The sequence below is a fragment of the Lepidochelys olivacea genome (genome assembly GCF_965140295.1).
Source record: "Lepidochelys olivacea isolate rLepOli2 genome assembly, chromosome: 2".
NCBI classification, from domain to species: domain Eukaryota; kingdom Metazoa; phylum Chordata; order Testudines; family Cheloniidae; genus Lepidochelys; species Lepidochelys olivacea.
This window is the reverse complement of record NC_140412.1, coordinates 85,797,504-85,823,753: the sequence shown is the minus strand read 5'-3', so window position 1 is coordinate 85,823,753 and position 26,250 is coordinate 85,797,504. Positions and strand designations below refer to the sequence as shown.

At 39.9% G+C, this 26,250-nt stretch overlaps 1 protein-coding gene across 3 annotated transcripts in view; it reads left to right on the top strand.

The window, feature by feature from the left end:
• Positions 1 to 26,250, top strand: part of LPIN2 (lipin 2) — a 72,816-nt gene that overhangs the window by 36,867 nt on the left and 9,699 nt on the right. For all 3 annotated transcript variants that reach the window (XM_084621446.1, XM_084621444.1, XM_084621445.1), the window contains exons 4-14: positions 3,496 to 3,794; positions 9,657 to 9,764; positions 13,630 to 13,753; positions 15,588 to 15,924; positions 16,224 to 16,323; positions 20,226 to 20,413; positions 21,882 to 21,975; positions 22,381 to 22,450; positions 22,569 to 22,658; positions 23,984 to 24,066; positions 25,257 to 25,401. In XM_084621446.1, the coding sequence (XP_084477572.1) occupies positions 3,496 to 3,794; positions 9,657 to 9,764; positions 13,630 to 13,753; positions 15,588 to 15,924; positions 16,224 to 16,323; positions 20,226 to 20,413; positions 21,882 to 21,975; positions 22,381 to 22,450; positions 22,569 to 22,658; positions 23,984 to 24,066; positions 25,257 to 25,401 (1,638 nt within the window). The remainder of the gene's footprint in view (positions 1 to 3,495; positions 3,795 to 9,656; positions 9,765 to 13,629; positions 13,754 to 15,587; positions 15,925 to 16,223; positions 16,324 to 20,225; positions 20,414 to 21,881; positions 21,976 to 22,380; positions 22,451 to 22,568; positions 22,659 to 23,983; positions 24,067 to 25,256; positions 25,402 to 26,250) is intronic.

Below are 26,250 nucleotides of genomic sequence, written 5' to 3'. Positions count from 1 at the left end.
CGAAAACCTGCATTCAAAAACAAAACAATGTAAAACTTTAGAGCCTACAAGTCCCCTCAGTCCTCCTTCTTGTTCAGCCAATCGCTCAGACAAACAAGTTTGTTTACATTTATGGGAGATAATGCTGCCTGCTTCTTGTTTGCCTGTTCTCACTGTCAGGTGATATTGTATTTACATGGCACTGTTGTAGCCAGCGTCTCAAGATATATAAATGCCAAATACCCTAAAGATTCTTATGTCCCTTCATGCTTAAACCCATCATTCCAGAAGACATGCGTCCATGCTGCTGCGGGGTTCTGCTCAATAACAGTCCAAAGCAGTGCAGACCACTGCATGTTCATTTTCATCATCTGAGTCAGATGTTATCAGCAGAAGGTTGATTTTCTTTTTTGGTGGTTCGGGTTCCACATAGGAATGTTCTTTTACGACTTCTGAAAGCATGCTCCACACCTAGTCTCTCTCAGATTTTGGAAGGCACTTCACATTCTTAAACCTTGGGTCGAGTGCTTTAGCTATCTTTAGAAATCTCCCATTGGTACTTTCTTTGTGTTTTGTCAAATCTGCAGTGAAAATGTGCTGGGTCATCATCTGAAATTGCTATAACATGAAATATATGGCAGAATGCAGGTAAACCAGAGTAGGAGGCATACAATTCTCCCCCGAGGCATTCAGTCACAAATTTAATTAAAACACTGTTTTTTTTAATGAGTCCATCAGCATGGAAGTATGTCCTCTGGAATGGTGGCTGAAGCATGAAGCAGCATACGAATGTTTAGCATATCTGGCATCTGGATTTAGCATATCATATGTAAATACTTTGCAATGCCAGCTACAAAAGTGCCATGCGAAAGCCTGTCCTCACTTTCAGGTGACATAAATAATAAGCAGGCAGCATTATCTCCCGTAAATGTAAACAAATGTGTTTGTCTTCGCAATTGATTGAACAAGAAATATGACTGAGTGGACTTTTAGGCTCTAAAACTTTACATTGTTTTGTTTTTTGAGTACAGTTATATAACAAAAAAAATCTACATTTGTAAGTTGCACTTTCATAATAAAGAGATTGCACTACAGTACTTGTATGAGGTGAATTGAAAAATACTTTTTCTTTTATCATTTTTAGAGTGCAAATATTTGTAATCAAAAATAATAATATTAAGTGAGCACTTTGTATTGTGTGTTGTAATTGAAATCAATATATTTGAAAGAAGAGCTCTGTGTAAGCTCGAAAGCTGGTCTCTCTCCCAGCAGAAATTGGTCCAATAAAATATGTATTACCTCACCCACCTTGTCTTGCTAATGAACACTTCTTATTAATATTACAGTAATGCCAAAAACATACTAGGCACTGTATAGAAAAATGATGCAATTGTCAGTTTCAGGGTAACTGGGACCTGTATTCCCACTCCAGGGTCCCTTGAAGACAGCCACTTAATGATTTCCAGCTCACAGCCATCCCCTCTCTTAGGCACAGATGCATGTCTCATTTCATCCTGATTAGGGTTCTTCCAGGCTGCATGGTTCCATGCCCACACTGATCTCTCCAGCAAGCCAGGCTGCCTGAACAGGCCAGCACGTGCACTTTGCTTTCTCTCCAGAGGTTTGACCAGCGTATTGCTCACAGTTGTTAATTACCACACAACTTTCTAAGCAAGCACATTTATTTTTAAAGTCAAAAATTTACAGAAAAGCAACACAACCTACGTGCATGCTAAAAAGCTTACTGGAGGTCAGCCCTAACTCCAGCGTGCTGTGGTAGTGTCAGTTCTTCAAAACCCACAACTGGGTTTTCACCTTGGTTCCAGGTTCATAACTGTTTCAGATTCAACTAGAACCCAGGCTGGGCAGTTCAGCCATTTCTTTAAACAGCTCAGGCCTTCGATCTCCACCCTCTGGAAAGAGGGCCAGATTAACCTTTGTGGGCCTGGCACCAAACATATTTGTGGGCCCCCATGGAAGCAAAGGGGCATAGTGTGTGAGAGGGGGGTTAGCCCCCGGAGTAAGGGGCTGGCCGGCTGCAATGGGCCTCGGCGTGGCGGGGGTAGCCCTACTCCGCCCAGCTGAATTTGAGCTCCCAGTTTACAAACTGGCAGCCACCAGACGCATGCTGGCCCTGTGCTGCCAGAGCGCCGCCCTAACTCCTTATGCCCAGCAACACCACACCACCACCTCTGCTCACTCGCCCACCCACAGACACATACCCCCTGTACCTCTCCACAGCCCCACCACCACACCTGCCCAGCACCCCAACACACACAGACCCCCTGCCACTGCCCAGCACCCCAACACACACAGACCTTCCCTCCCCACTGCCTAGTGCCCCTTCCAAAGATCCTCCTATGCCCAGCACCCCAACATGCACAGACCTCCTGCACTGCCCAGCACCCCCCCAGAGACGCACTCCCCCATGCCCAGCTGCACTCACCAGCCCTGCTGGGAGGTGATTGTGTCCGCTGGGCTGAGCTGGCGGTGCGGCTGGGGCCGGTCACCGGATGTGGATCCTCAGGATCAGTGTGATCAGCTGAGCTGGAGCCAGGCCTGGCCAGGTTGCGTTCCCTCTGGACCTACTTGCCTCGTGGGGCCTGGCTGAGCCCCTGTTCTGCTCCCCCACCACAAACTGGCTGAGACAGCCAGCCTCTGCGCTGGTCCCAGGTGGCTTGGCTCCTGGGTACGCAGGTAGGGTCCCCTGGGTTGCAGACAGCAGACACTGCTCAGAGCTGGAGCCACACTGGGGAGCAGGGCATATCCCTGGGACGTGACTCCCGAGAGCCCCACAGCTGCACCCACCGGCCAGCAGCCCTTCCCAGACCACATAACGGAGACCAGCTGCTCGTCGGCGAGCCCCCTACAGGCGAGTGGGACCTGCTGGCTTCGAGCTGCTCACACAGCAGGGCCTTGGTGCTGGGCTGACCCGGGCAAGGGGCCAGACCCCAAGTCCATAATAGGCCCCTTCCCAGTGAGGGCCTGGTGCCATTGTAAACCTGCTACTGTCTGGGAACAGGTAATCAGCAAAGACCCACACCTCAGGACATATCTTCAAAAGCCTGGATTTCTGCATAACCAGAGGTGTGAAATTTGCATTAACCTCTCCCTAGGTATTCCCCAAAAAATCTGCTTCACACTTATCCTAAAAGTTCATTCTTGCCTGGCATATTTTCAGTATAGCCCTTAATTCCCAGGCCTTACATCATACCCCCACCACTTCTCCTCCAAGAGGTTACACACAATTCCAGCCCACAAGTCGTAAATTTTGCCTTTAGTACAGTGGACCTCAAAGGTACTTAAATTAATTTAAATGAAGTCTCCCAGCAGTCAGTCATGTGGGGCAGTATTGCTGGTCAGGCAGGAAATTTGCCATATCTGCCAGTCAGTCCTTGATGCTGCTCACCTCTCCCACCCCACTGCATCCCCACATTTATTTAACCTTTTGTTATTCTGTTTGTGTCTACATAATAAATGTATCTGCTTATTTATTATTCCCCTTGTTTTGGTTAGGAAAAAGTTCCTGCATATCTGGCAACCTCCCCAATAATTACTGAGGATCAGTTCTTTAAAGAGATTGAAGATCACTTGCTGAAGTCAGGTGAAACTGAAAGGACATGTCAGAGCTCTGAAGTTACACACGTCATGGAAACAGAGACTGTGTTCATCTCAGGATCTGTGAAGAAAAAAAAGCGAAGAAGAAAGAAATACAAACAAGATAGCAAGAAGGAAGATCAGATCTCTTCTGGGATTGAAGAGATTTTTGAAATAGAAATAAGCTCTGATGACGAGAGAGGTGTTCAACATCTGAGGTAAACTGTTAAATATGTACTGAATTCTTTCACGTGGTATCACTAAGGCTTTGTACTGTGGCTTGTGTATTAACCTCTTATCTTATGTAAGGTACCCTTGATAAGGGTTATCATTAAGTTATAGAATGTGGAAGTCCAAGAGTTCTTTCCTTAAAAATACAAAGAAATTATATTTTTAATCTTGACTTCTTCCAGAACTCTTCAGAATCTTTCAGAATTGAGCAATTTTGAATCCCTGAGCAAATGCCAAATCTTGTTTAAGCTAGTGTCGTCCATCAAAATTATCACTCGTGTCCCTAGCAATCAGTCCTGTGGGGCTGGTCAGGCTGTCAACACACTACAAAGCATGCTTACATAATGTAGTTCCTGGCCAGTGGGAGCTGCAGAGCCAGTACTTGGGGCAGGGGCAACATGCGGAACCCTCTGGCTGCCCCTTCGTGCAGGAGCCGGAGGGGGGACACACTGCTGCTTCCAGGAGCCAAGCGGGGCAAGCCCCCAACCTCATTCCCTGGCCGGAGCTCGAGGGCTGTATTACAAGGTCTGATGGGCTGGACGTGGGCCGCAGTTTGCCCACCCCCATTTTAAGGGCATCAGAATTTTGCTTTAAGCAAACAGAGATGCAACTTTTAACTGAGGCAGCTGCTGTTCTCCCATACTAAGTATATCTGAAAGAATGTAGGTAAAGTAAGCAAGTGTTGTGCAATATGCTACCGCACTGGTGTGTACTATTCAAATGTCTCAGTCCCTCATCTCTGGCTGGCACCATGCGGCTTGTAGTGTACCTAAAACCCTCTAGAATAAACTCAGTAGTATCAAATACGTATGATCCATTGGACTCCCCAAATTAGACTCCCCATCAATTAGACTCCCCAAAATTAACTTCTGTAATTCAAACCAGATTTTCATTTTTAAGTGCTTGCAGGTCCTTCTGGATTATTGCTAAAGAAAGAGAACTACCTCCCTCCTATATATTGAAATGAGTAAGCTATCAGCATCGGTAAGAAGAACAGGAGTACTAGTGGCACCTTAGAGACTAACACATTTATTAGAGCATAAGCTTTCATGGGCTACAGCCCACTTCATCGGATGCATAGATTGGAACATTTAGTAAGATAGATATAGATATATATACATACACACACATACAGATAAGTTGGAAGTTGCCATACAAACTGTGAGAGGCTAATTAGTTCAGATGAGCTATTATCAGCAGGAGAAAAAATCTTTTGTAGTGATGATCAAGATGGTCCATTTAGACAGTTGACAAGAAGGTGTGGGGATACTTAACTTAAAGAAATAGATTCAATATGTGTAATGACCCAGCCAGTCCCAGTCTCTATTCAAACCCAAGTTAATGGTATCTAGTTTGCATATTAATTCAAGCTCAGCAGTTTCTCACTGGAGTCTGTTTCTGAAACTTTTCTGTTGCAAAATTGCCACCCTTAAATCTTTTACTGAGTGGCCAGAAGTTATATTGAAATGGGTAAGCTATCAGCATCAGTAAGTTTCAGTAGAAATCATTTTGACATCTGGAATATAAAAATGACTGGAGCTGTATACTTGCTTAAAGCCCATCAAAAAAAATTAAACCAGTTTATTTTCTATCCTATCCTTTATATTAGGGGCTGCAGTTTTGTGTAGAAGTCGATTCTTTAGGTCTACGCTTGCGGAAGTGTGTAGACATTGCATGCTCAAACAGAATGCGTATAAATAGCAGTATAGATGCTGAGGCACCACTTAAACAATTAGTGTATATACCCTACATGGCTCTCTATGCACTCAAGCAGTGCCTCCCACATCTACACTGCTGTTTTTTAGCAGCATAGTGTCCCATTACCAGAGCCTTTCCTTGCTGTAGTGAAAGACTCACTCAGTGGAGAGAGGCTCTGGTAGGGGGGAGGCAGCAGGAAAAGGCTCTAGCAATTTCCTACTGCTAGAGCTATTTTTCACTCCTCCCCCCCCCCCCCCCCCGGAGGTTTTCACTGCCATGTGTAACTGTATGTACGTACCCTATATGCTACTGCAAATTTAGGCAAGGCCTCGGATTGTTTAACAGTAGGAGGGGAGTTTGTTTCCTGGATTGAACTAGTTCATTACCACACCATGAAATGGTTATATTCAGTATTTGACTGTGTTAATGTTAGAGACCTACTCTGGGACCTGAAAGAATGATAAATACCCAGCCTGAAAACATAGGAACTATACAAATTGTTCATTGAAGCAGAACTGGTAGTTGGTTGGGATCAGGAGGAAGGTCTTTAATAGGATGAGGAAGTGAATGTCAGTATAGGAAGAGAACGTGACTGAAAAGAATCTTGTGTTCCTAAACACAGACATAAACTTCAAGGCCAGAAGGGGCCATTATGATCATCTAGTTGACCTCCTACATATCTCACCCACGCTCAGAATCTCACCCACTCAATCTCCTATAATAGACCTGTAACCTCTGACTGAGTTACTTATGTCCCCAAATCTTGATGTAAAGACTTCAAGCTACACAGAATGCATCATTTACTCTGGTTCAAACCAGCAAGTGACCCATGCCTCATGTTGCAGAGGCAGGTGAAAAAATCCCCATTACAAATGCAGAAAGCAAATTTTTCCTGTAAGTAGTTCTCCCTTTCCCTGTTTTTCTTTGCATTAGGTTAAAATACATTAAACGTACTAAAGTTCGAGGAACCTTAAGCCTGTAGTGGCCTTTTGGGAAACTGACTGCTGCATACCTTCAAGCAGTTGCTTTTGGTAATCATTGTTGATAATTCAAAATGTATCTCAAACTACTTGTTTGGAGGAGAGGCTAAAAGTTTGCAGGTTGGACTGAAGCAGCTGGTTTAATCAAAATTGTGACTAGTTGTAGGGCTTTTGGAGTATAAAAAGGCTATCTTTTTATCTAAGTCCTTTGAAAAATACAATAGAGATGAATTTTTTTTAATAAAGCCAGAATTTTGTTGTAAATGCGTTTACAACAGGATAAAGCTAAATGGAATAACATGAGGGCTGCTATAAAGATACTGATGTTCAGTACTAACTACCTGCTAAATGTACTTGGTCTTTGGTTTTCTGCATCACAGCATAACCATGGATATATAATAAAATTCAGGACTGAACTCCATGAGACCCAAAATGTTGAGATGGTTTTGATGACCTAGCTCTATAATTGTAGATCTCCTATTTGTATCCCTTGTGTCTGCTCCCATGCTCTAACTAAGTAGGAAGTAAAATCCATACAGTAGGCATGACTTTGATTTTTTTTCCATCAAGTTACTAGATGGATCCATCTAAAATCATGGTTGTACAATTAACTCGGACAAAGTGTTGAGAGGCTTTGCTTTCATATAGAGTGGGGATGTGAGGACTACTCAAAATTATTATTATATTAGCAGGTATTCTAGAATGGTCATAAAATTCAAAAAATACCTTGGCACTTAAGTTTTTTTTGGAATGAAGTTACAGCAATGTATATTCCAAATAAACTTAAGTGCCAAGGTATTTTCTGAAAAATAAATAAATAAACCACACACACACACGTCTCTGCTCAGATTTAAAAATAACACTAACACCAGAAAAGCCAGACAAGTGTTTCCAACAGAAAGGTCAAAAGTACAGCAGCAGGAAGGAACATTTTATCTATTTCTGTTCTTGTAAAGTGGAAAGGAGCTTTCTTCTGTTCTTCAGAAAAATCTGCTTCCAGTCACTTTTGTTACTTATCACAAATATAATTTTACTCTCTAAATGTAATAGTATGTTGTATGCATATGTTCTCAAAAGTGCCTAACTTAGCTATGTTACTGCCAACAGACAGTTACTGAAATTGTGATGTATGAAGCAGAAATAGAGGGTGTTGTGTATCTAGCATCTATGCATCTTTTACCATTTAAACACATTGTGCTTTTGACTGTTTTGTGTGGCTCCAAACTGGGCTGTTGTGCTTTAAAGGCCAATTTATAGGTTTTCTTTTCTTTGACTATCTGAGCACTATCTGCACTATGTATGCAGTAAATAGAGACATTGGTTTAAAAACATTTTGTAGGTCAAATTAAATTAAACAATTTTCTATAAAGTGTAATATATTTACTTAGGGCATATCTAAAATGGATGAGGGAGGGAAAGAAATGGCAGCTGATGAATGTTGCAAAATAGATAACTGAGGGTGGTGCTGTTAGGGCATGATCCAAGGCTCATTGAAGTCACTCTGAGTCTTTCCATTGACTTCACTGGGCTTTGGACCACGTTCCTTGAGGCTTCCATATTAAAGGCTCCTAACCAAATAGTCTTCCTCACTGAGGACTGAAAGTTATTGTTCATCAGATGGTTCAGTGCCTTATGTGAAATGAGTTGGTTGTTTGTCTAGTTCCCTGGGAATAGATTCCACTTGGCACAAATGACTGCCCTCACAAATGGCACTACCTGGAAGTCTTGTTATATTTCCAATGTTTTTGTATATGTGTAGGCCAAACCATTCTCATTTTTTGAGGTCTTCAACGCTGGATGCACTCATGAGCAGTGTGAGGAAGCATATTGTCACCACCAATATACTTCTTGTCACTAAGGCTATTAATTTAGCACCTCTCATAAGTGGTAAATATTGTAAGTGAAACAACAGATACTTGCTTATGTTAGTAAGTGGAAAAATACACTTTCATCATAATATGTTCCAGTGTTATCACCCACTAACTGTGGACTCTTCCTTATTTGGACTGAAAGATTTGTGCAAATGAGTGGAAAAATCATTGTGGTACATGGTATCTAGAGGGGGCAGTATAAATTTTCATAGGCTATACCTAGATTTTGGATCTCTCTTTTGGACTGAGAATATGCACTGGAACTCGTTAAGAAATGTTGTACAAAACTAGTATGGCCATTTCAACAGTGAAGGAGAAGCATTTTTTGTTTTTTCATATTAAACTTACAGCTGTTAAATCAAATTGCTTTTAAAATAATCATAAGCCAGACTTGTCATCATGGCCTAGTGTCCTTGCTTTAGTGTTTGGGTTTGTGCGGGGCAGAATAAACTGGCTTCGGAACAAGTTATTCATTTCTAAGAATAATTATCATATTCAGTATACTTTTTCCATTTAGGTCAAAGCTGTACAAAGCTCTGAATGTTTATAGATGCAAATATTTGAAAGGGGCTTCTATAAATTAAATGCAGTGATTAGTTTACAGCCATAGTGCCATGTGCTTTGATCTCATTAGCGCTCTTCAGCTAATCACAGTGGGGCCTGGTGCTGGGAAATTAACACAGTTACATCCTCTGCTCATAAATGTACTGGAGGCAACTAATAGTAGTATCCAGTGCTAGTCTGGCTAACTTCTAGGTCCTATGTGACTTACCAATAACTCTTTTTTTTTTTTTTTTTTTTTTTTTACTGCATTATCCACAAACTAGGCTAATATTCAAAGAATACAGTGTCAAATCTATTTTATGTATTCCTTTGTTGTAGTATTCTAAATTAATAGATTTCTGGAGGCTTTTGGTTGCAATTTCAATTTTTGCTTACATACTAAACAGCAAGTTTGTGGAGGATGGCATCACTTGGTATATGTCTGTGAGATCTCTTAGATTAACACTAAGTTGTTTAGTTAAATATGTGGTAGGGGTCATTTTTAAACTTTGCTAGGGTCTTTTTTACAGTTATTAAAGATGGCTGTGTAGGCAAGAAAGCGGCACCTCCAATGATGAACTATTGCTCTTTCTTTAGTTATCTCTCAATCTATTAGTCTCTCTCAACTATGAATCTCTTCCTTGCTCTCTTTGACCTAAGATTTCTGGTACAAATAATTCAGTTCTTCTAGGTAAGTTGCCATTGAAGATCTGTCATTGACTCACTTAAAACAAAAATGGTTCTTTTGTCTCCACAGAGGATCCTCAAATTCTTCACCAAAGAGTGATGAGCAGAAAGAGCCTTTGATTTATCACTCCAAGGCTCATTACCCTTTATCTGATGGAGAGTGGTCCCCTTTGGAGAAGTAGGTCATTTTATGGTGTCCTCTTTCTGTATGATTTTGTACTCCTATGTTATGTAATGCACCACCTCTGTAACTTCTTCTGACCTATAAAACTACACAAAGAAAGGTGCTCAACATATGTGGCATCCAGGACTGCTTTTGCAGCTTAGCACGGGCTCAAGGACTCTACACAATTTATGTGTAGATTTATGTTTGCTGGAAAAAAAACTGTTGTACTTGTTTCATCCTTTCTGAATGAACAAAAGCTGCTGTTAAAGTTCACCAGGGAAAAAATAAAACTGTAGCTGATGATTTTATTCACACCTAATAAATTACAGGAAGAGGGCAAATTCCCAAGCACTCAACCTAAGGTTAGCCACAAATGTGTGTGTCAGAGTAAACATTTGTGAAGTGCCTAGGCTAACATTCATAATAACTTTTTTTAAGTTGAGTTAAATGACAAATTACTCAAAACAGGACCACGAACTCTAGACAAACACCCAGTCCAGATTAGAGGAGCTGCCAGTTATATTTGCATAAAAGCTCCAGGTTTGTGGAGCTTAAGCCTTAACAGGTATTTGGCGTTCATCGGTATGGTATCTGTGCTCTTCACAATAATTAATAAATTTATTTTCACAACACAGCTGTGAGGTTGAGGAGTATTTTTCCCATTATACAGATGTGGAATTGAGATAGACTAAGTTACTTGCACAAGATCACACAGCAAGTCTGGGGTAAAGCTGGGGACTGAATAAGTCTTCTGTTTCCTAGTCCAGTTCCTTAACCATAAAATTGTCCTTCCTCTCTAGTGCATGAGGCACTCTACCCATTTTGGGTGAGAGAGCAATTTTGGTGGCTGAGGGATCCTTTAGCTGTTTAGGAGGGGGTGGCTGCTGGGGAAGGAGAAGAAAGACAGGGCTCCTACTCTTTGCCTTACAAAACCATTAGCAGGAGCTTTTAGCTTTTCAAGTGTTAAAGTATACAGTCAAGAGGAGCAAGCCTCCAGCTTGTTCCAGTTCTTTATAGTGCAAACTGTGCATGTAGTGAGAGTAGCCCTTTCTGGGCCTGCTGGCGCAGTTTTTGTGTGCAGAAAACAGAGCAGCTTTCTTCAGTATCTCACCATTACCTGCTCAAAAGAAAGGAGTAGACAGGCCATCACGGAGGCAAGGAAAGATATCGATACTTACAATCAGTGCTGCTTGTATTGTTATTTTCTTCATTGTGCTACGGTCCATAAATCTGTTACAAGGGGTACTTCAACCTGCTTGTGGTTTGGAGGCAAAACCACTCCTGTCAGTCACTAGCAGCAGGCAGTGCTTCACCCACTGATGTTCCCTTCTGTTTTATCTGTCCCTGTAGTAACAGGCAAGCCTGATGAAAAGTTAATTTAAAGTCTTGGCCCCTGTCAGACACTGTAGAAATGAATAGAGTTCATTTGGCAAGTTAAAGCAGTACTTGAAGTAAACAAGAGAAATACTTTTTTGCAAATGATAACTAACACAAGTGCAGGGTTCTGAGGTAAGGTCAATAGCTGCCTTCATTGCTAACTGCAGGACTTCCAACCAGACCTGTCTGAAGTTAGAACCCCAATTTGTGCCAGGCTTTTACTATTTGTTAGTAGATGGCTATCTATAGCTGTAGTCAAAATGAGGTTGCTGGACACACTCCTAGTGGGGTTACTCTGTGGAGCTGTGCTAAAATCACAGAGACAGCTTTGTCCCATTCCCCATCTCCAGCAAGGATATGGAAATGTCAGGACACAAACGAAATCATCCATCATCAACTTCAGATTGGCGCAACACAGTATGACAAACAAGGTATCTCCATTTAATCCTGGAAATGGGTACCAGAAAGAGAATACAGAATCCATCAGTTGGAGTACAATGATTCATTGACGTATCTGAGCACTGTTCCTTCCGTGGATAACAAACTTGTTCTTGTCATGATAGTTAATATGTCTGAAGGGTTTTCATGAATAATCTAGAAAGAACACCACCATCCCTCCTCTGTTCTGCGTGGAGCAAAGTTTCCTTTTACATTGCCAATCAAGGTGGAGAGGAACACCAAGACTTACATGACAGAAAATGGATTAAGCAGAGTGGAACCTGCACCTAGAAATATCCTCGGTTCTATTAAATCTGTTCGGTGGGATGGGGATTCACCTTTTTGCATCAGGAACAGCAGTAAACTGCCCTGTGTCCTGTCCTTATATCATGACCTGGGATGTGAGGTATTGAAATTACTTCTTCTGAAGCTGGGAAATTGCTTTTTTCCCCCACTACTCCCCAGGACCATACAAAATATACGAAGGAGAGAGCAGCAACGATACTGTTGGCTTTCTGGCTGAAGAAGCTGGTGGTCTTGCACCTGATTAACTTAGCATTGGATCTTCCGATGAGTCTGCCACCAACCAAGTCCAGACAGATTCAAAATCAGTGCTTGGATGATTATCACCCTCATGATGATCTTGTGCACCATAAAAAGTCAATCAGTAGAATTTATTCTACTTCCTGGTGCAAAGACCAATGTTTAACTAGCACATTAAACCAATGAAACAGGACTTAAAGATCCTCCTAAAGGAACTCACTGTGGGTGTATGAATGTTCAAGCAAAAGGTCAAGTTTCTGTAGTATGTTATCATATTCAAGAAAAGAAAATCTTGTACAAATCCCAAGACTAAATGCTTCCTTCAAGTAACAATCCTTATTCCAGCCACACAAGGTCATAGGTCATTCTGCTATTTAGAACAGTACCCATATTGTAATAATAGGAAAGTAGAATTGGATTATCCTGCCTGTCAAAGTTGTCTCAATTGAAGGCAAATTCAAGGGGCAGGGCATTCTTATGGTTACCAGGTGTCTGGTTTTCAATCAAAAGTTCAGTTGAAAAGGGGACCTGGCAGTGTCCAGTCACCGTGGGCCGGGGCGGGTGGCGCCAAGTCATCAACCCACACCAGCCCCTGCTCAGCCAGGGCCACCTTTTGCCTACATTTCAAGTGCAGGCAGCAGGCTGCCTCGTTGCAGCAGGTTGCAGCTCCTCTCCCAGCCCTGGAACAGAAGAAGCCCAGTTTGGTGGGAGAGGGAAGTGGAGAGGATCAAATGATGAGGAAGTGGGAGGGGGGAGAGGAGCAAGAGGGGGTGAGGGTTTGGGGGAAGAGGTGGAACCGGGTTAGGGCAGAAGAGGTGGGGCAGAAGGCGTCCAGTTTTGAAAAATTAGTAGGCATTCTCCTATCATCCGTGATTGAGGGGTGTGGTTTTGTCTCCAAGCTGCAAACAGGCTGAAATACCATTGTAATGTATCTGGACCTCATTATTCTAGGGAAACTTGCAAGTAAACACACAGTATTTTCCCTGATTTGATCATATGCTCTACTAGTTTTGTCCCCAGTCATCCTTGATGGGGTGGGGTGTACTGTGTATGCTGTTGTGTACTGGAATGTAACCATCCATTTAACTTAACTTGCAGCAATAATAAGACTTTAGTGTTGGATGAAACTTTTCAGGCCTTTCAAACTGGAATGCTGTCTCATGTCTGGAACACAGGAATTTAAAACAGATTATCCTAAATTAACAGGAGGAAGTACATCTGTCTCATGATGGCAGCTAAATCATATAACTTCAAAAAAAAAAAAAAAAAAAAAGAGAAAATTGTGGGGGATTATACTGAGAACACTTCAAGTACAATGAAGAAATCTGTTTAGGCTGATCAGTACGTAAGCCCCTGAATGTGATTTTGGTTTTAACCTAATTTCTCAGTCTGAAAACCCAACTAGGCTTCTTGCCCTGTTGCTGAATAATTGAAGCTGTGTTAAACTAGAGAAAACGAACACAAATAGCTGCACAACAAATGCATTTTAAATACTGTAGTTTTCTGTTTATTTTGATAGCCCTTTCTCCAACCCAGTCTGTCCTAAAAGTGATTCAGAACTAGAAGTGAAACCTGCAGAGAGCTTGCTTAGAGCTGAATCTCATATGGAGTGGACATGGGGAGGATTCCCAGAATCTACTAAGGTAAAGTTATTTACAGATGAATTTTATATACTGTCTGGGACTTTTAATGTGACTGAATTTTTTGTCTTCCTTAAAACTCTGCATTTCACATTAAACTATTGGGAAAAACTGAGCAATTGTGCATAATTCAACAGAAATACTGTAACATGAAAACAGCACCCTCTTGCGGCTGGCTAAGCTGAAGACTTTTTATTGATTTCAAAAGCAGGGCTGCAAAAATCTCCCAGGATGATCTTTAGAGTAAAAATCTGTAGCTCTCTAATTTGCTGCTAGAAACAAGATATTTTTAAAATGATGCATTCGATGCAATAGGAATGATCAAGTGTAGTAACCTTTTTTGTAAAAGATAGGACCAGGCTCATTCCAGGGGAATCCTGTGCAAATTCTAATATAGGGAACTTGATGGCTGCTCACCCTCATGTTGTGGATTTTTAGCTACCAATTGCAGCCTCACTTGGGAGTGGTCCTGGATAGGACAGGTGAAGAGATTTGCTGGACATGTACATCCTTAGGCAGTCCCCTTTTATAAGTGTTCCTTGCCCTCCCATGGTAGAAGCCTGACATAAATTCACTGTTTTCCAAACTGAGGCAGGGAAGTATAATGTATCACCTTCTCTATACCCTCAAGAGATGATGAAAGTTAGGCCCTAAACCCATAGACAGCTCTGTGTGAGTGGACTGCTGTTCTGATGCAGAGCCTCAGTGAAGTTTACTGGGCCCATTCATACAACAGTGCTTTTGGAAAAAGGCTGTACATGAATATTATTTTTAAAAATTGGATTATTATTGAGAGGAGACATTTTGACTATAAGCATCAGGGGGTAGCCATGTTAGTCTGTATCCATAAAAACAACAAGGAGTCCGGTGGCACCTTAAAGACTAACAGATTTATTTGGGCATAAGCTTTTGTGGGTAAAAAAACCATCTGAAGTGGTTTTTTACCCACGAAAGCTTATGCCCAAATAAATCTGTTAGTCTTTAAGGTGCCACTGGACTCCTTGTTGTTTTTGTGACTATAAGCAGTGATCTAGCATCATCAATTGAAAAGTCAGGGTTAGTTTGAATGTGTCAAAAATCTGTCTAGATTTGTCACTGCGATTCTTCAAAAGTAACCTAACCACATTCAAAATGGGGAAATGGAGAGCTGGTTTTAATGAGGTCTGTTTTAATATAGTGTCATGAATTCAGGTTGTGCTAATTACTCATACATTCCTCACCAGTGACAAAGGGGATTGAATATGTTTCCCCGTTTTTATATGCTAAATGGTGTCTTAGCCAGGCATTTATGGTAGCACCACAGTGTTCTAGGTGCTTTCCTAAGAGAAAAAGGCCCAGTCCCTGACCTGAGTTCACAATCTAGATAAATAAGTAGAGGGCAGGAGACATGGTGTAACACATATACAGTATGTGCAAACACAAAAAGTGCAAGTATAGAACATAAATTAAAATGACACATATTCACATCTTATTCTTCAAGCTTGTCAGTCAGGAAGCTTCCTGTAGGCATCATGGTAGAGGTGGGCTTCAGGAAGAACGTGTATTGTGGATGAGCTTAGAATATAGAACTATGGACAGATTTTTATACTCTGTGAAACTGGTGACCAAGTTCCTATGTGGTTGGCATTGCCTGGACTTTATTAATGAGACTGCGTGTGAAGTTGCTAAAAGGTACATTAAAGTTTAATCCAGCAGGCTTTTAACTTTTTTCATTTCAAAAGTAGTATCATCTCTGGCATAATTACTATAAGCACTTGTTAGCTAATGTTCAGAGCTGAATAAAATAAATGACATACTGCATGAAAGTACATGAGAACGAGATCTTTCTTCTTTTCAGATAAGCAAGAAGGACAAATTGGAGCATCCTAGAACAGCTACCATTACCCCATCAGAAAAGACTCATTTTAGGGTCATCGTCCGCTCTGATGAAGTTGAAGATGATTTTTTGGTGAAAGATTCTGTCTGTACGGTACTGAAACCTGAGCCAAGAACTCATCCTCTGTTTAAGCAAATAGAGGCTAAAGATTCTTTTGCGTCTGCAGTCATAGAACCTCTGCTGGAGATCCCTCAAGAATCAACTACATTAGATGCTGATCATCTCCCCGGCCCATTAACAGATAGTCCTTCAGAAGCAAAACCACCAGCAAAAATTGACTCTCCTTCAAAAAAGAAAGGTATTAATTTTGTATTTAAAAGAACTGGTACATTCCCACAGAGTTTTCTGTGAAATTTGATGAAGTTATCCAAAAACTGTAGCTTTACACTTTCAATTTTGAGATTTAAATACAATATTTTTAATTTAAAAAAAGCAACCAGAAAAACCTCATTGACTGCAGGCCAACTAACCTGCAGGCATTCCTGTTTAGATTCCCATATGAACTATGTTCAGAGTGCAGAAAACCATGCCTCCCACAGCACTGTATTTAATACATGTATTAATCTCAAATCACCTAATTGTTATGGCAATCAACAGGGGTGCACAAGCGAAGCCAGCACCAGGGGCCTCATGATATTTACTTGGATGACTTGAAGGCTTTGGAACCTGAAGTTGCTGCACTCTACTTTCCCAAAAGGTAGCTTGGAGTTAGTGTTCTAATATGGCAAGGCTTATATTGCAGAATAATTTATCTGTTAGTTTTAGGAGTGAATGAGCCAATTGAGATAAAAGAACTGAGCCAATCCTTGTTCAAAATTCAAGCTTGCCTTTGAGCGTTTAGAGTATTTAATAGGATAAATCAATATTGAACTTGTTATGTCTTTCTCTCCTTCTTGCCAGAAGTAGAGTCAGTGAAATATGATGTGAAAGGCTGTTGTGGTATTTCCGTCCCAAATGAACTGAGAAAGTGCTAGGGCATTGTGGGAAACTTTAAAATATATAGCTATTTTGGGGAGCAGTATTATTCCCAGTAATTTTGTCTTGTGCTCATTTGTTTTCCCTTGTAACTGGCATAACTGTTTTCATGGAGTGAAATGTGTATCCTTAGTGTTACTATATAAACTGAGCATTTTTTCGTAAGAAAACATATGTAACCTTTTTCATATTCTATCTAGTTAAAATGTTTTAACTCCTAAGATACTCTCCAGTATGTCTTTCAAAGAAGACCCTAAAAAAGAAACATCTAAATTCTACAAGCTTTACAAACGGTCATAAATCATCTAGTATATCTGCTTCAAACTTGTGTACTATAATGCCTGTTCTCTTAAATTGGATCTGATAATGTGGGCTTGAGGGAATACTGGGGGCAAACTTACAGTTTTGTCAAAATTATGGTGGGGTACAATTGTGCCATCAGACTCATGGAGTAATGGCCCAGTACTGGGGGCTTCTTCCATCAAGTCTGCAAGTTATCAGCCTCTGGGTTATGACCCCCAGGATATCACAAACAGGGTTCATGGGATTGCTACCACCTTCCTTTTCTTTATAGCTAGATGTTGAGGGATCCTGACACTTTCCTGTGGTAACATGGGGTGATATGGAAAAGCTGTTCTAGCCTATCCCCTTGTCAAAAGCAGGACTGTCATCAGTGCAGCATTTTCTCATGTATTCTGTTCAGTATAATTGACTCACTCAGTAATTTGCTTAGAGACTATATTCAGAGTCTTAAGCCTTTAATAAAGGCTAACAAAAATAATTTTTTATTAAAACGGTATTTTGCTACAGCCAAGCATGGATTATTTGAAGGTTTCAGGGGCATCCAAAACCTTCAGATAACTGCGGGAGCCAGCTAGCAGGCTTTGAACCTGAACACTAACTTGAGCACAGATTTTTGGACTGCTGGTCTACTCCTCCTTTCCCATCTGGCTCGAAAACTACAAAGGATCTATGCATGACCAAAATTTAGAAGCTGTGGTGACAGCCTAGTCATCATAGGTGAGCCTGTAATCCTGTCCTCCTCCTCAGTCTCCCTCAGCTTTTCTTTTCCTGTAAGATGCCTCTGAGCTCAGAACTCCTCTGTAGTTTGGGAACTGGCCGAGAGAAAATGGTGGGAGGAAGATCAGGATGGGGCGGGGTGGGGGGGGGCAAAAAGGACTGCAGCAGTTCTTGGGAGCAGGACTGAAGCCTCTCCCTCTAACTGCAGAGTTCCTTCATCTGGGGAAGCGGCCGGTTTTGGAAGAAGTGAGGGAACAGGATGAGCTCCATTGAGTTGGCCTTTAGAGAACCATTTATCCAATGACGTTGATCCTTGCTCTTTTCCAAGGCTCCAGGGAACACTTTTCAGTTAATAGTGTTATAGATAAGTGAACCTGGATAATCAAGGTTTTAATTTGCTTAAAATGGGAGTTAGTGAAAGAAGACAACTCTCAGCATAGCAGCACAACAATCATCTTATGAACAAACAAGAATTAGTTTGCTTGTCTTTGCCTCAAGGCTCTACTTTCTGTCGTATCACTTACAAAAAGCCTGCTAACCACATGAACTGCAGTTGGGAGCTCCAAAAGAACAAAACTCTTTAACAGATTCCTCCTCCCTTCCTGTGCTAAACAGTTGCCAGTCTTAAACTGTATCAACCATAATCTAGGATAGCCAAATTATCTAAACTCCTCCTGATTTTTACAATGTTGGAGTGGCACTGAGGCCTTCATAAAATCAAAACTTACCATTCTAACACTGGAAATACAAATGTAAATTTGCGTTAGTTCCCTTGTCAAGAAACTACCTTGAGTATCATGAGCTTAAAGTAGTTATTTATATCTAGAGTGCCAAAACACATCCATTTCAGTGTCTGAGTAGAAGTGGAGTCTAAATTGGCTGAGCTAAGGAGATTGCTCCAAGTCAGTTAGCAGGTGCACTTTAAAAAAAAAAAAAAATCAGCATTGTTTGTCTAAACTGGATACTAATTGAATCCAGATAGCAAGAAGACAAATTGGTAATATTTACTGATTAAACTAATAGATTTCCTACCACTGACAGTGTGCTGATTCAAGACAAGCAGGTAATTTAATCTAAAAATCATTTACCAAGCAATGTCAGCTAATAGTACACAGTCCAGCTTTCTTTTAAGTTCATTCTTATCCAGCCACACTTTGGTTCTAAAATCGGCAAGAAACTCCCTCCACCCTACCCCACCCCATCCCGGATTGACTTCTGAAAACTACTCCCTGCAGTCTGTATCCTACAACTTTTCAGATGTTAAGTAAGCCTTTCAGTTCTGGCTCTGCCAGTTGTAGAAATTCAGTGAGTTGTAGAAATTCACTATGGGCATCCTGGAAAATATATAGTTTAAAATCTAAACTAAACAGTAGTTTCTAGAGTACATTCATTCCTTCCCTTCTGGAAATCAGGATTATACTGTTGCTAAACATTCAAATACTTTTAGTAACTGTTAGTTTCCTTTTTGGAAATCAAAATTAGGCAATGTTTTGCTGCTTTTTTTGTTTTGTTTTGGGGGGGGGGAGAAGAGGAGAATGAGACTGTTTGACATTATAAAATACATTAGGCCATATGCTGTGTGTAACAGTGTACTGGTGTGTTTTGTGTATTTTAGTTTTTCAGACTATTAAAAACAAATAAACCCTGAAAACTTCAGTAGGAATAGTTTAGTCAATGTCGGTCTCTAATTCAACTATAATGAAGCCCTGACTCAAGCATGTGCTTAAGTGCATTCCAAAATATTATCATGAACATGGGTGCTTGTCTTAAGTTAGTCAAATGACCATTCTAAGGCCAAGATTCTGCTCTCATTTAAACCAGCTTTGTACCAGTGTAACTCCAGTATGACTTCAGTGTAGTTATTCCTGATTTATGCCAGTGTAAATGGGAGGAGAATTGGGGTCCTCAGTCTTTCAGCATTATCAAGAGTTTTTCTTTTTTTTAAAAAAAGTTATTTAATTACTGATCTTTAGGTCCATGAACGTATTCAGTTTTCAGACCATTGGACAAATAATCTCTGTCTATTTCTTAGAGCCGGATTGTTTGGTCTGGATCATTACAAAATAAATTCCCATCCAAAGAATATATCAGTAATGGTAGAGCAGATGACATTCCATTTTAATATTTCAATCATGAGATGAAAGGAAATGTTAGTGAGAGAAAATACCTTGTGTTAACATCTGGATGCACAAATACTCAGATTTCCTTTTTCAGAAAAGATAGGTGTCAGAGTAGCAGCCGTGTTAGTCTGTATTCGCAAAAATAAAAGGAATACTTGTGGCACCTTAGAGACTAACCAATTTATTTGAGTATAAGCTTATGAAGTGAGCTGTAGCTCATGAAAGCTTATGCTCAAATAAATTTGTTAGTCTCTAAGGTGCCACAAGTCCTCCTTTTCTTTTTTCAGAAAAGAGAATCTGGTCGTTGTAGAACAAATCTTTAATTTTGTAACAAAATATATTTGAAATACAAGAATATCTAGTGCTGGGATTGCGTTTTGTATCATGTGCTGCATGTAATACTGTGGTTGCATATACCTTAAAATACATACATATGTGTATGCAAGAGAATTACATACACAAAATGTGAACTCCTTTCCTCTAGTGATTCTGATCCAAGTTCCAGACCATGGACTGAGTCAGATACCCTCTCTGGTTCCCAGTCACCACAGTCAGTAGGAAGTGCTGCTGCTGACAGTGGCACAGAGTGCATGTCTGATTCTGCTATGGACTTACCTGATGTCACGCTTTCTGTCTGTGGAGGTCTAAGTGAAAATGGAGAGATCTCTAAAGGTATGTAAGTAACTAAGTCAAATTAAGCCAGAAATGTGAATTGAGTACAGCCTAATGAAGTTACTTAAGGTTGCTATACTCTTACTTTAGAAGACTGACATATGAAGCTGTTAGTTTTTAATTTTGATCTACGTGGGGAAGCATGAGAGAGCTGAAAACATGCTTGTATTTTATATGCTTTGGGTAAATCGACTACTGTGGAATCATATATACAGTATAAAACTCTCAAACATTTGCAAAGGATAGATGATGTGCATTTATATTATGGGCGGATCAGTCCAAAACTAGACAAGAAAAGCTCCTGTCTTCCTGACAGCTGTTTCTCTCCTTCTGCTGCACCATGTGTGAAATGTCTGACCACACGTCTGACCACCATGTGTGAAATGTCTGACCACGTTTGGTACTGGCTCCCTCTGCGTTGCTTGCTTTGCCATTGTATAAAGCTTTAAAATTGTGTTTGTATCCCATTGCTTGATATACTTTCTTCTTTTTAATCTCTTGCTCAGCAAGAGGTGTCGGATGGCAAATGTCATCACCTTGGACTATCCTGCTTTAGAAGTGAAGGTTCATCTTCCTTTCCCCTCCCAAAATATTTCCTTATCCTGATCTTTTCATGTCACGTTGGTTTTGTCTCTAGACTTTCCTGCTCGATTATTCACACTCTGTAGAAAGTGAAAGTTAACCATACATGCGTCTTACTCTTTTCTCCTTAAATTACACTTATTTCCTGAACATAATGGGATATTTAAGTTTTAGCATGTGTTTTATTCAATATTCAAGTTTTGCCATAAATATTCCTCTCCAGCAGACAAAGGGAGCTTAATTTTTTTTATAAAGTCCAAGATTGATACACATTTTGAATGTATATCTTGGTGATGTGATTTGTATAAGGTATAAAAATCAGACTTGAATTATAAAAAGCTATATTTAAAAAAAAATCATCCTCATGTGGAGCGGGGAAAGGGGGGGTTAGTGCACCGGAGGGAGAACATAACTGAGTAACACTGAATTTCTGTAAGACTGCATAGTTGCTGTCAAAAGCTATTCTAAGTAATGGGTACTTGTTGGCACTCACAAAACAATTGTTACTTGTAGGTTCAATGTGTAGATTTCATGATTTGATACACTTAAATTTTCATTTTTTAAAAATAAAAAGTAAATCAGTCTCCCTCCTGTACTACTTTACTTCTCGTTACTGTGACTGGTGGAGTGGGGGTCTGGAAGGTGAGGCCCTTCTGCAATTGAGGAATTGTTCATGGTAGCTTTCACGTTTTTCACCTATGACGTGGACCATTTTCAGCATCTCTTTTGGCTGATGTTAAAAAGTCAGCAAAGGTAATTGAAAACTCAAGGAAAAGGATTTATTAGTTTGTATACAAGACAATAGATTTACTGAAGGCAATCTCAAAAAGAGGAGGCAAAAATAGTTAATATTTAACTGAATTGATAAAATGTTCTTGTATTGCAGAAAAATTCATGGAACATATTATTACTTACAATGAATTTGCTGAAAATCCAGGACTCATAGACAATCCTAATCTAGTTATACGGATTTACAACAGGTAATTTCCCATTATTATAAAATGCTTACATTTCATATAGCTTTCCTTTTTTAGTAATACATTTTAAAGGCACTATATCTTTCAGTTCAAGTTCTAACTTGTATTTCCATATGTATTTTGTATTTGTGATCTTTTGCTCATGCAACATGCCTTTGAATTGCAGATTAAAGTCAGATTTGCATTTTCTAAAGCAAGATCTAGCAGCATTTGTCACTAACAGTAAACAGTGTGCATTAGGAAAACTATTTGGCTTGAAGCAAACATTAGTTGCATGTTTTTATGAGCAGCCTACAACAAAAATCAAACCGTATTACCAAGCAAAGAGCATGTTGCACGCTAATCAGTTATTTTTGCTGAATCCAGTCCATATTGTAGCTTCTCATCAAGACTATCTCCTTAAACCAGGTACTATAACTGGGCATTGGCTGCTCCCATGATTCTCAGCTTGCAGGTGTTCCAGAAAAGTTTGCCTAAGGTAAACTAACACAAACTTATACTTTAATGCAACTTGTACGTACGGTAATACAGAACTATAATTTTTGTGTGTGTGTGTAATATATATATATATATATAACTAAACTAAACATTTTCAGGCTACAGTAGAGTCTTGGGTTAAAGACAAGATGCCCAAGAAATCTGGAAGATGGTGGTTCTGGCGCAAGAGGGACAGCATGACTAAACAAGTAATTGAAGCCTATTTTATCTTTTAATGTTTATGTGAATCAAAATCAGATGTGAAATTTTGCTCTTAAATGCATCAGACAACATGTGCTGATCAGATCTTTGGCAGTCAGTGCTGTAAAACTGCATGTTCAATTATTCATCAATATTATGTAACTATTTAAACTTCTTTTGAGGTTTAGAGACTAAAATATCACTAGTAACATTACCAACTAAACACAACAAATTTGGATTGAAGGATCTTGGGGCTTGTTTAAATGCTCTGCAGTTTGGATTACAGGGGTGTGAATTGCAGCACGTGCTAGCATGCTACACTGTAACTCCACTGTGTGGATGCTGTTGGCACAAGTTAAATTACGTAGTTTGTGATGCTGGGTTCCTTTTAGTTCATGCCAACATCCATATGAAGGAGTTACAGCACAGTATGCTGCAATTCACACCCAGTAGTTCCCACTGTGGGGCCGTTTTTACATAGCCTTATTTCAGATTGTCCTCACTGCAAACCATCAATTGTCTTCAAAACTACTTTTCAAAGAAGTTGCGGTGTATTTTGGGACCTCCTATAAAAGGGAAATAGAAAAATGGGCAGTGTTCTGTCAGTCTGCCCCTTACATAATTACAGCACTCTAATTTTGACTAGCTATTTTAGGTTGATTTAAGCTTTCTTCCAGTACTTTGAACATGCATTTCTTTAACTTCAACACTTATTAGAGTTTATTTTTAGTGAATTTAATGTTTCTAAAAGATGTTGGATCGAGAGCCTTGATTACTACAAAATGGTCAGTAGGAGTGCCAATTTCCATCATGCTCTCCTGCACACGTGCCACAACACCAAGCTTGGAGAGGTCCATTTCTAAAGATGGCTGTCCCCAAGCCCATTCATGGTCTCAAGTGCTACTGAAAAGGCTAAAAATTTTAATAGCAATTTCTATTATAGGAATATTTGCCTGCTAGGATCAAGTCTTATACTTATTTTATCCTTTTTCTTTTTTAAGACACTCATAAGTGACTTGGTTGCAAGATTTGGATCATAGATGGTGCATCAGAAAGTGACTGATTAGAGCATTATTTACGTTAGTTAGTATATGGTTTGCAGAGTCCTTCCTGTTTGCCTACAAAATTAAATATTTTGAGGAGAAATGGTCTATGAAAGGATCTCTTATGAAGTAGTCCCTGTAATGAGCAAATTTGAGGATCTCATACAGATAGAGTAGCAAATTTACTGCTTGTATAATAGCTATTTTGGTTATGCCTGAAATTTAAATTAGTTCTTGTCAGTGCGGATGCCTAAAATGTTGGTATGTTCTTGATTCTTGTGCTATCTTAGCTACCAGAGGCAAAGGAGGGGAAGTCTGAGGCACAAAGAACAAATGACCTGCCAGCAACTACACAAGAACAAGTTAATAGCAGGTGTGTTCCTGTCTGAAGATTCGTTTGCAGGCTCAATAGTGTCATGATTTTTGAAGAATTCAATGAGGATTTACTGTGAGAAGAAACGTTTCCTCTGAGCTACTAAACAAAAACAGATAGTTTCAGCCAACACTTCCATAAGAAACTGTTTGGCAGTAAACAGTTTAGGCACTAGCAATGCATATTAACTCCTTAAATCATATGAGAATATGTAGGTGTATGGTGTCTGTTGGTTTCTTCTTATAAAATCCTAATCTTCATTGGATGATTTGCACAATGTGCCCTCTTTTTGGGGAACATACAAGAATCAAAACAATAAAAATAGTATTGACTGTAGTGAGTGAGTCACCCAAGAACATAGTTGGGGACTAGTAGTAACCAGCACAAAACTTCTTTCTGTCTAGTGCTAGCTGTTAAAAATAAGTCCCCATAATGTTTTGTTCCCTTGCCTCTCCAAGATTTTAATAAGGGGTGAGAGTAAGGTTTAAGAAAGTATCTAAGTGTGCCATGGTGGTAGGAATACCCCAGGAAACTTAAATGTAACTCTAGTTATTTTAAATCCTGAAATTTCACATTAATTGGCAGAGAAATAAAAACATACAGGGTAATCTTTAGAGGTTAGCCTCTAAATTGTGTAATTTATTAGCCCACCTTCAATCTTTGGTCTCAGAGAGCTGTCATTAAGAATTATTATAAAGTACCACCACTTGTCCAATATTCCTCTTCATCTATGGTGTACCTAGTTCAAGAGCACAGCAGTAGTGACAAACTGGTCTCATGTCCCTACCCAACCTGAGTCAGCTCCAATGTAAATAGCATTGTTTCAAGGCTTCACCAATACCAGGATGTTACAAGACATGTCTTCCCCACCCTACTAGCATACACTAGCCCTGGTTTGACACATGGTAACACACAAACCTCAGTAATCTGTAGTGGAGTTTCCCATCATAATGTGGTTTAGCCAGATTAAGATGGTGTGGGCATTTTTTTTCTTCAAAATACACATTCTATCCTAGATTAAATCTGTACACCTCAAGAGCTAATTTTCTCAAGGCCATGGGAAATCCTTGATACAAGCAGAAAATCTTGATATTTAAAATTGGTCTGGCACATATGAGAAGAGATGAGTTTTAAGCCAATACAAAAACATTTTCTACAGCTTACTTTTATTTTGGTTGATGTCATATTAGGCTGACAGAAGATGATTCTTCTAGTGATGAAGGGTCACAAGAGCTGAAAGAATCCCTAAAAATAGATTCTGTCCCAGTGGAACTTCCAAGCCATGGGAACACTATCTCTTATAAGAAGTCACTTAGATTGTCTTCAGACCAAATAGTAAGTGGTATATTTTTGCATGTTACAACTCTGATAAGTGTTCTGTTTTTTTCATATTGAGTTTTTCACTAAAGTTTCCAATAAAAATAAAGTAGGACCAGAATCACTTATATGGGGTCCTATATTTAGCACTTTGGACACGGAACGACTGGATTTAAAGGACCTCTGCTTCCTTGTACTATGTAGGAATGCTGCAGTCTTAAAAAGACTTTGTAGTTCTGTGTTACGGTGAAAAATCATCTAGCAAATATAATCCTGGTAATTGTAGTCCATATTTTTTCTGCAGAAAATAGTCAAACCACTATATCAAGACCTTGCTAAATAACATGTTATATTGTACATCCTCTTATAGTTCCCATGCCATTGACTCTTATAACTGTCCAGTTGCACATATTTGAAGCAGTGTGCAGGAGTCCTGTCCAATTCTGAACGTGATTCTTAAATTTTAACTCATTTTAGATGCACTAATAGTCCAAAATATTTGATCATTCTTTCTCATCAAGGCAAGAATTTAATTTCCATTTCTGTCCCTTTTTGAAAGTGACCTATACAAGTAGGAAAGGATAACATCACCTAAAGGCTGCATCCACGTTGGCAAAAGTGGGGACCCATAACTTTTCCGGGGTGTCACTTCCCCACAGTTGCAGGAGTGGAAGCTGGAATGCAGCCAGGCCTCTGGTATCTTTATTATTGTTCTGTCCAGGCTTATTCTGAACAGAATTAGATGACGCTGTGGTAAAAAAAAACACTACAGATTCTATCCGTGGAGCTTCACCAGTGTTGAATCCTGGTCCCATTTTTCCTAGTGTACATGAGGGGGGAAAAAATTCTTTCTCTAGATGAGGAAGA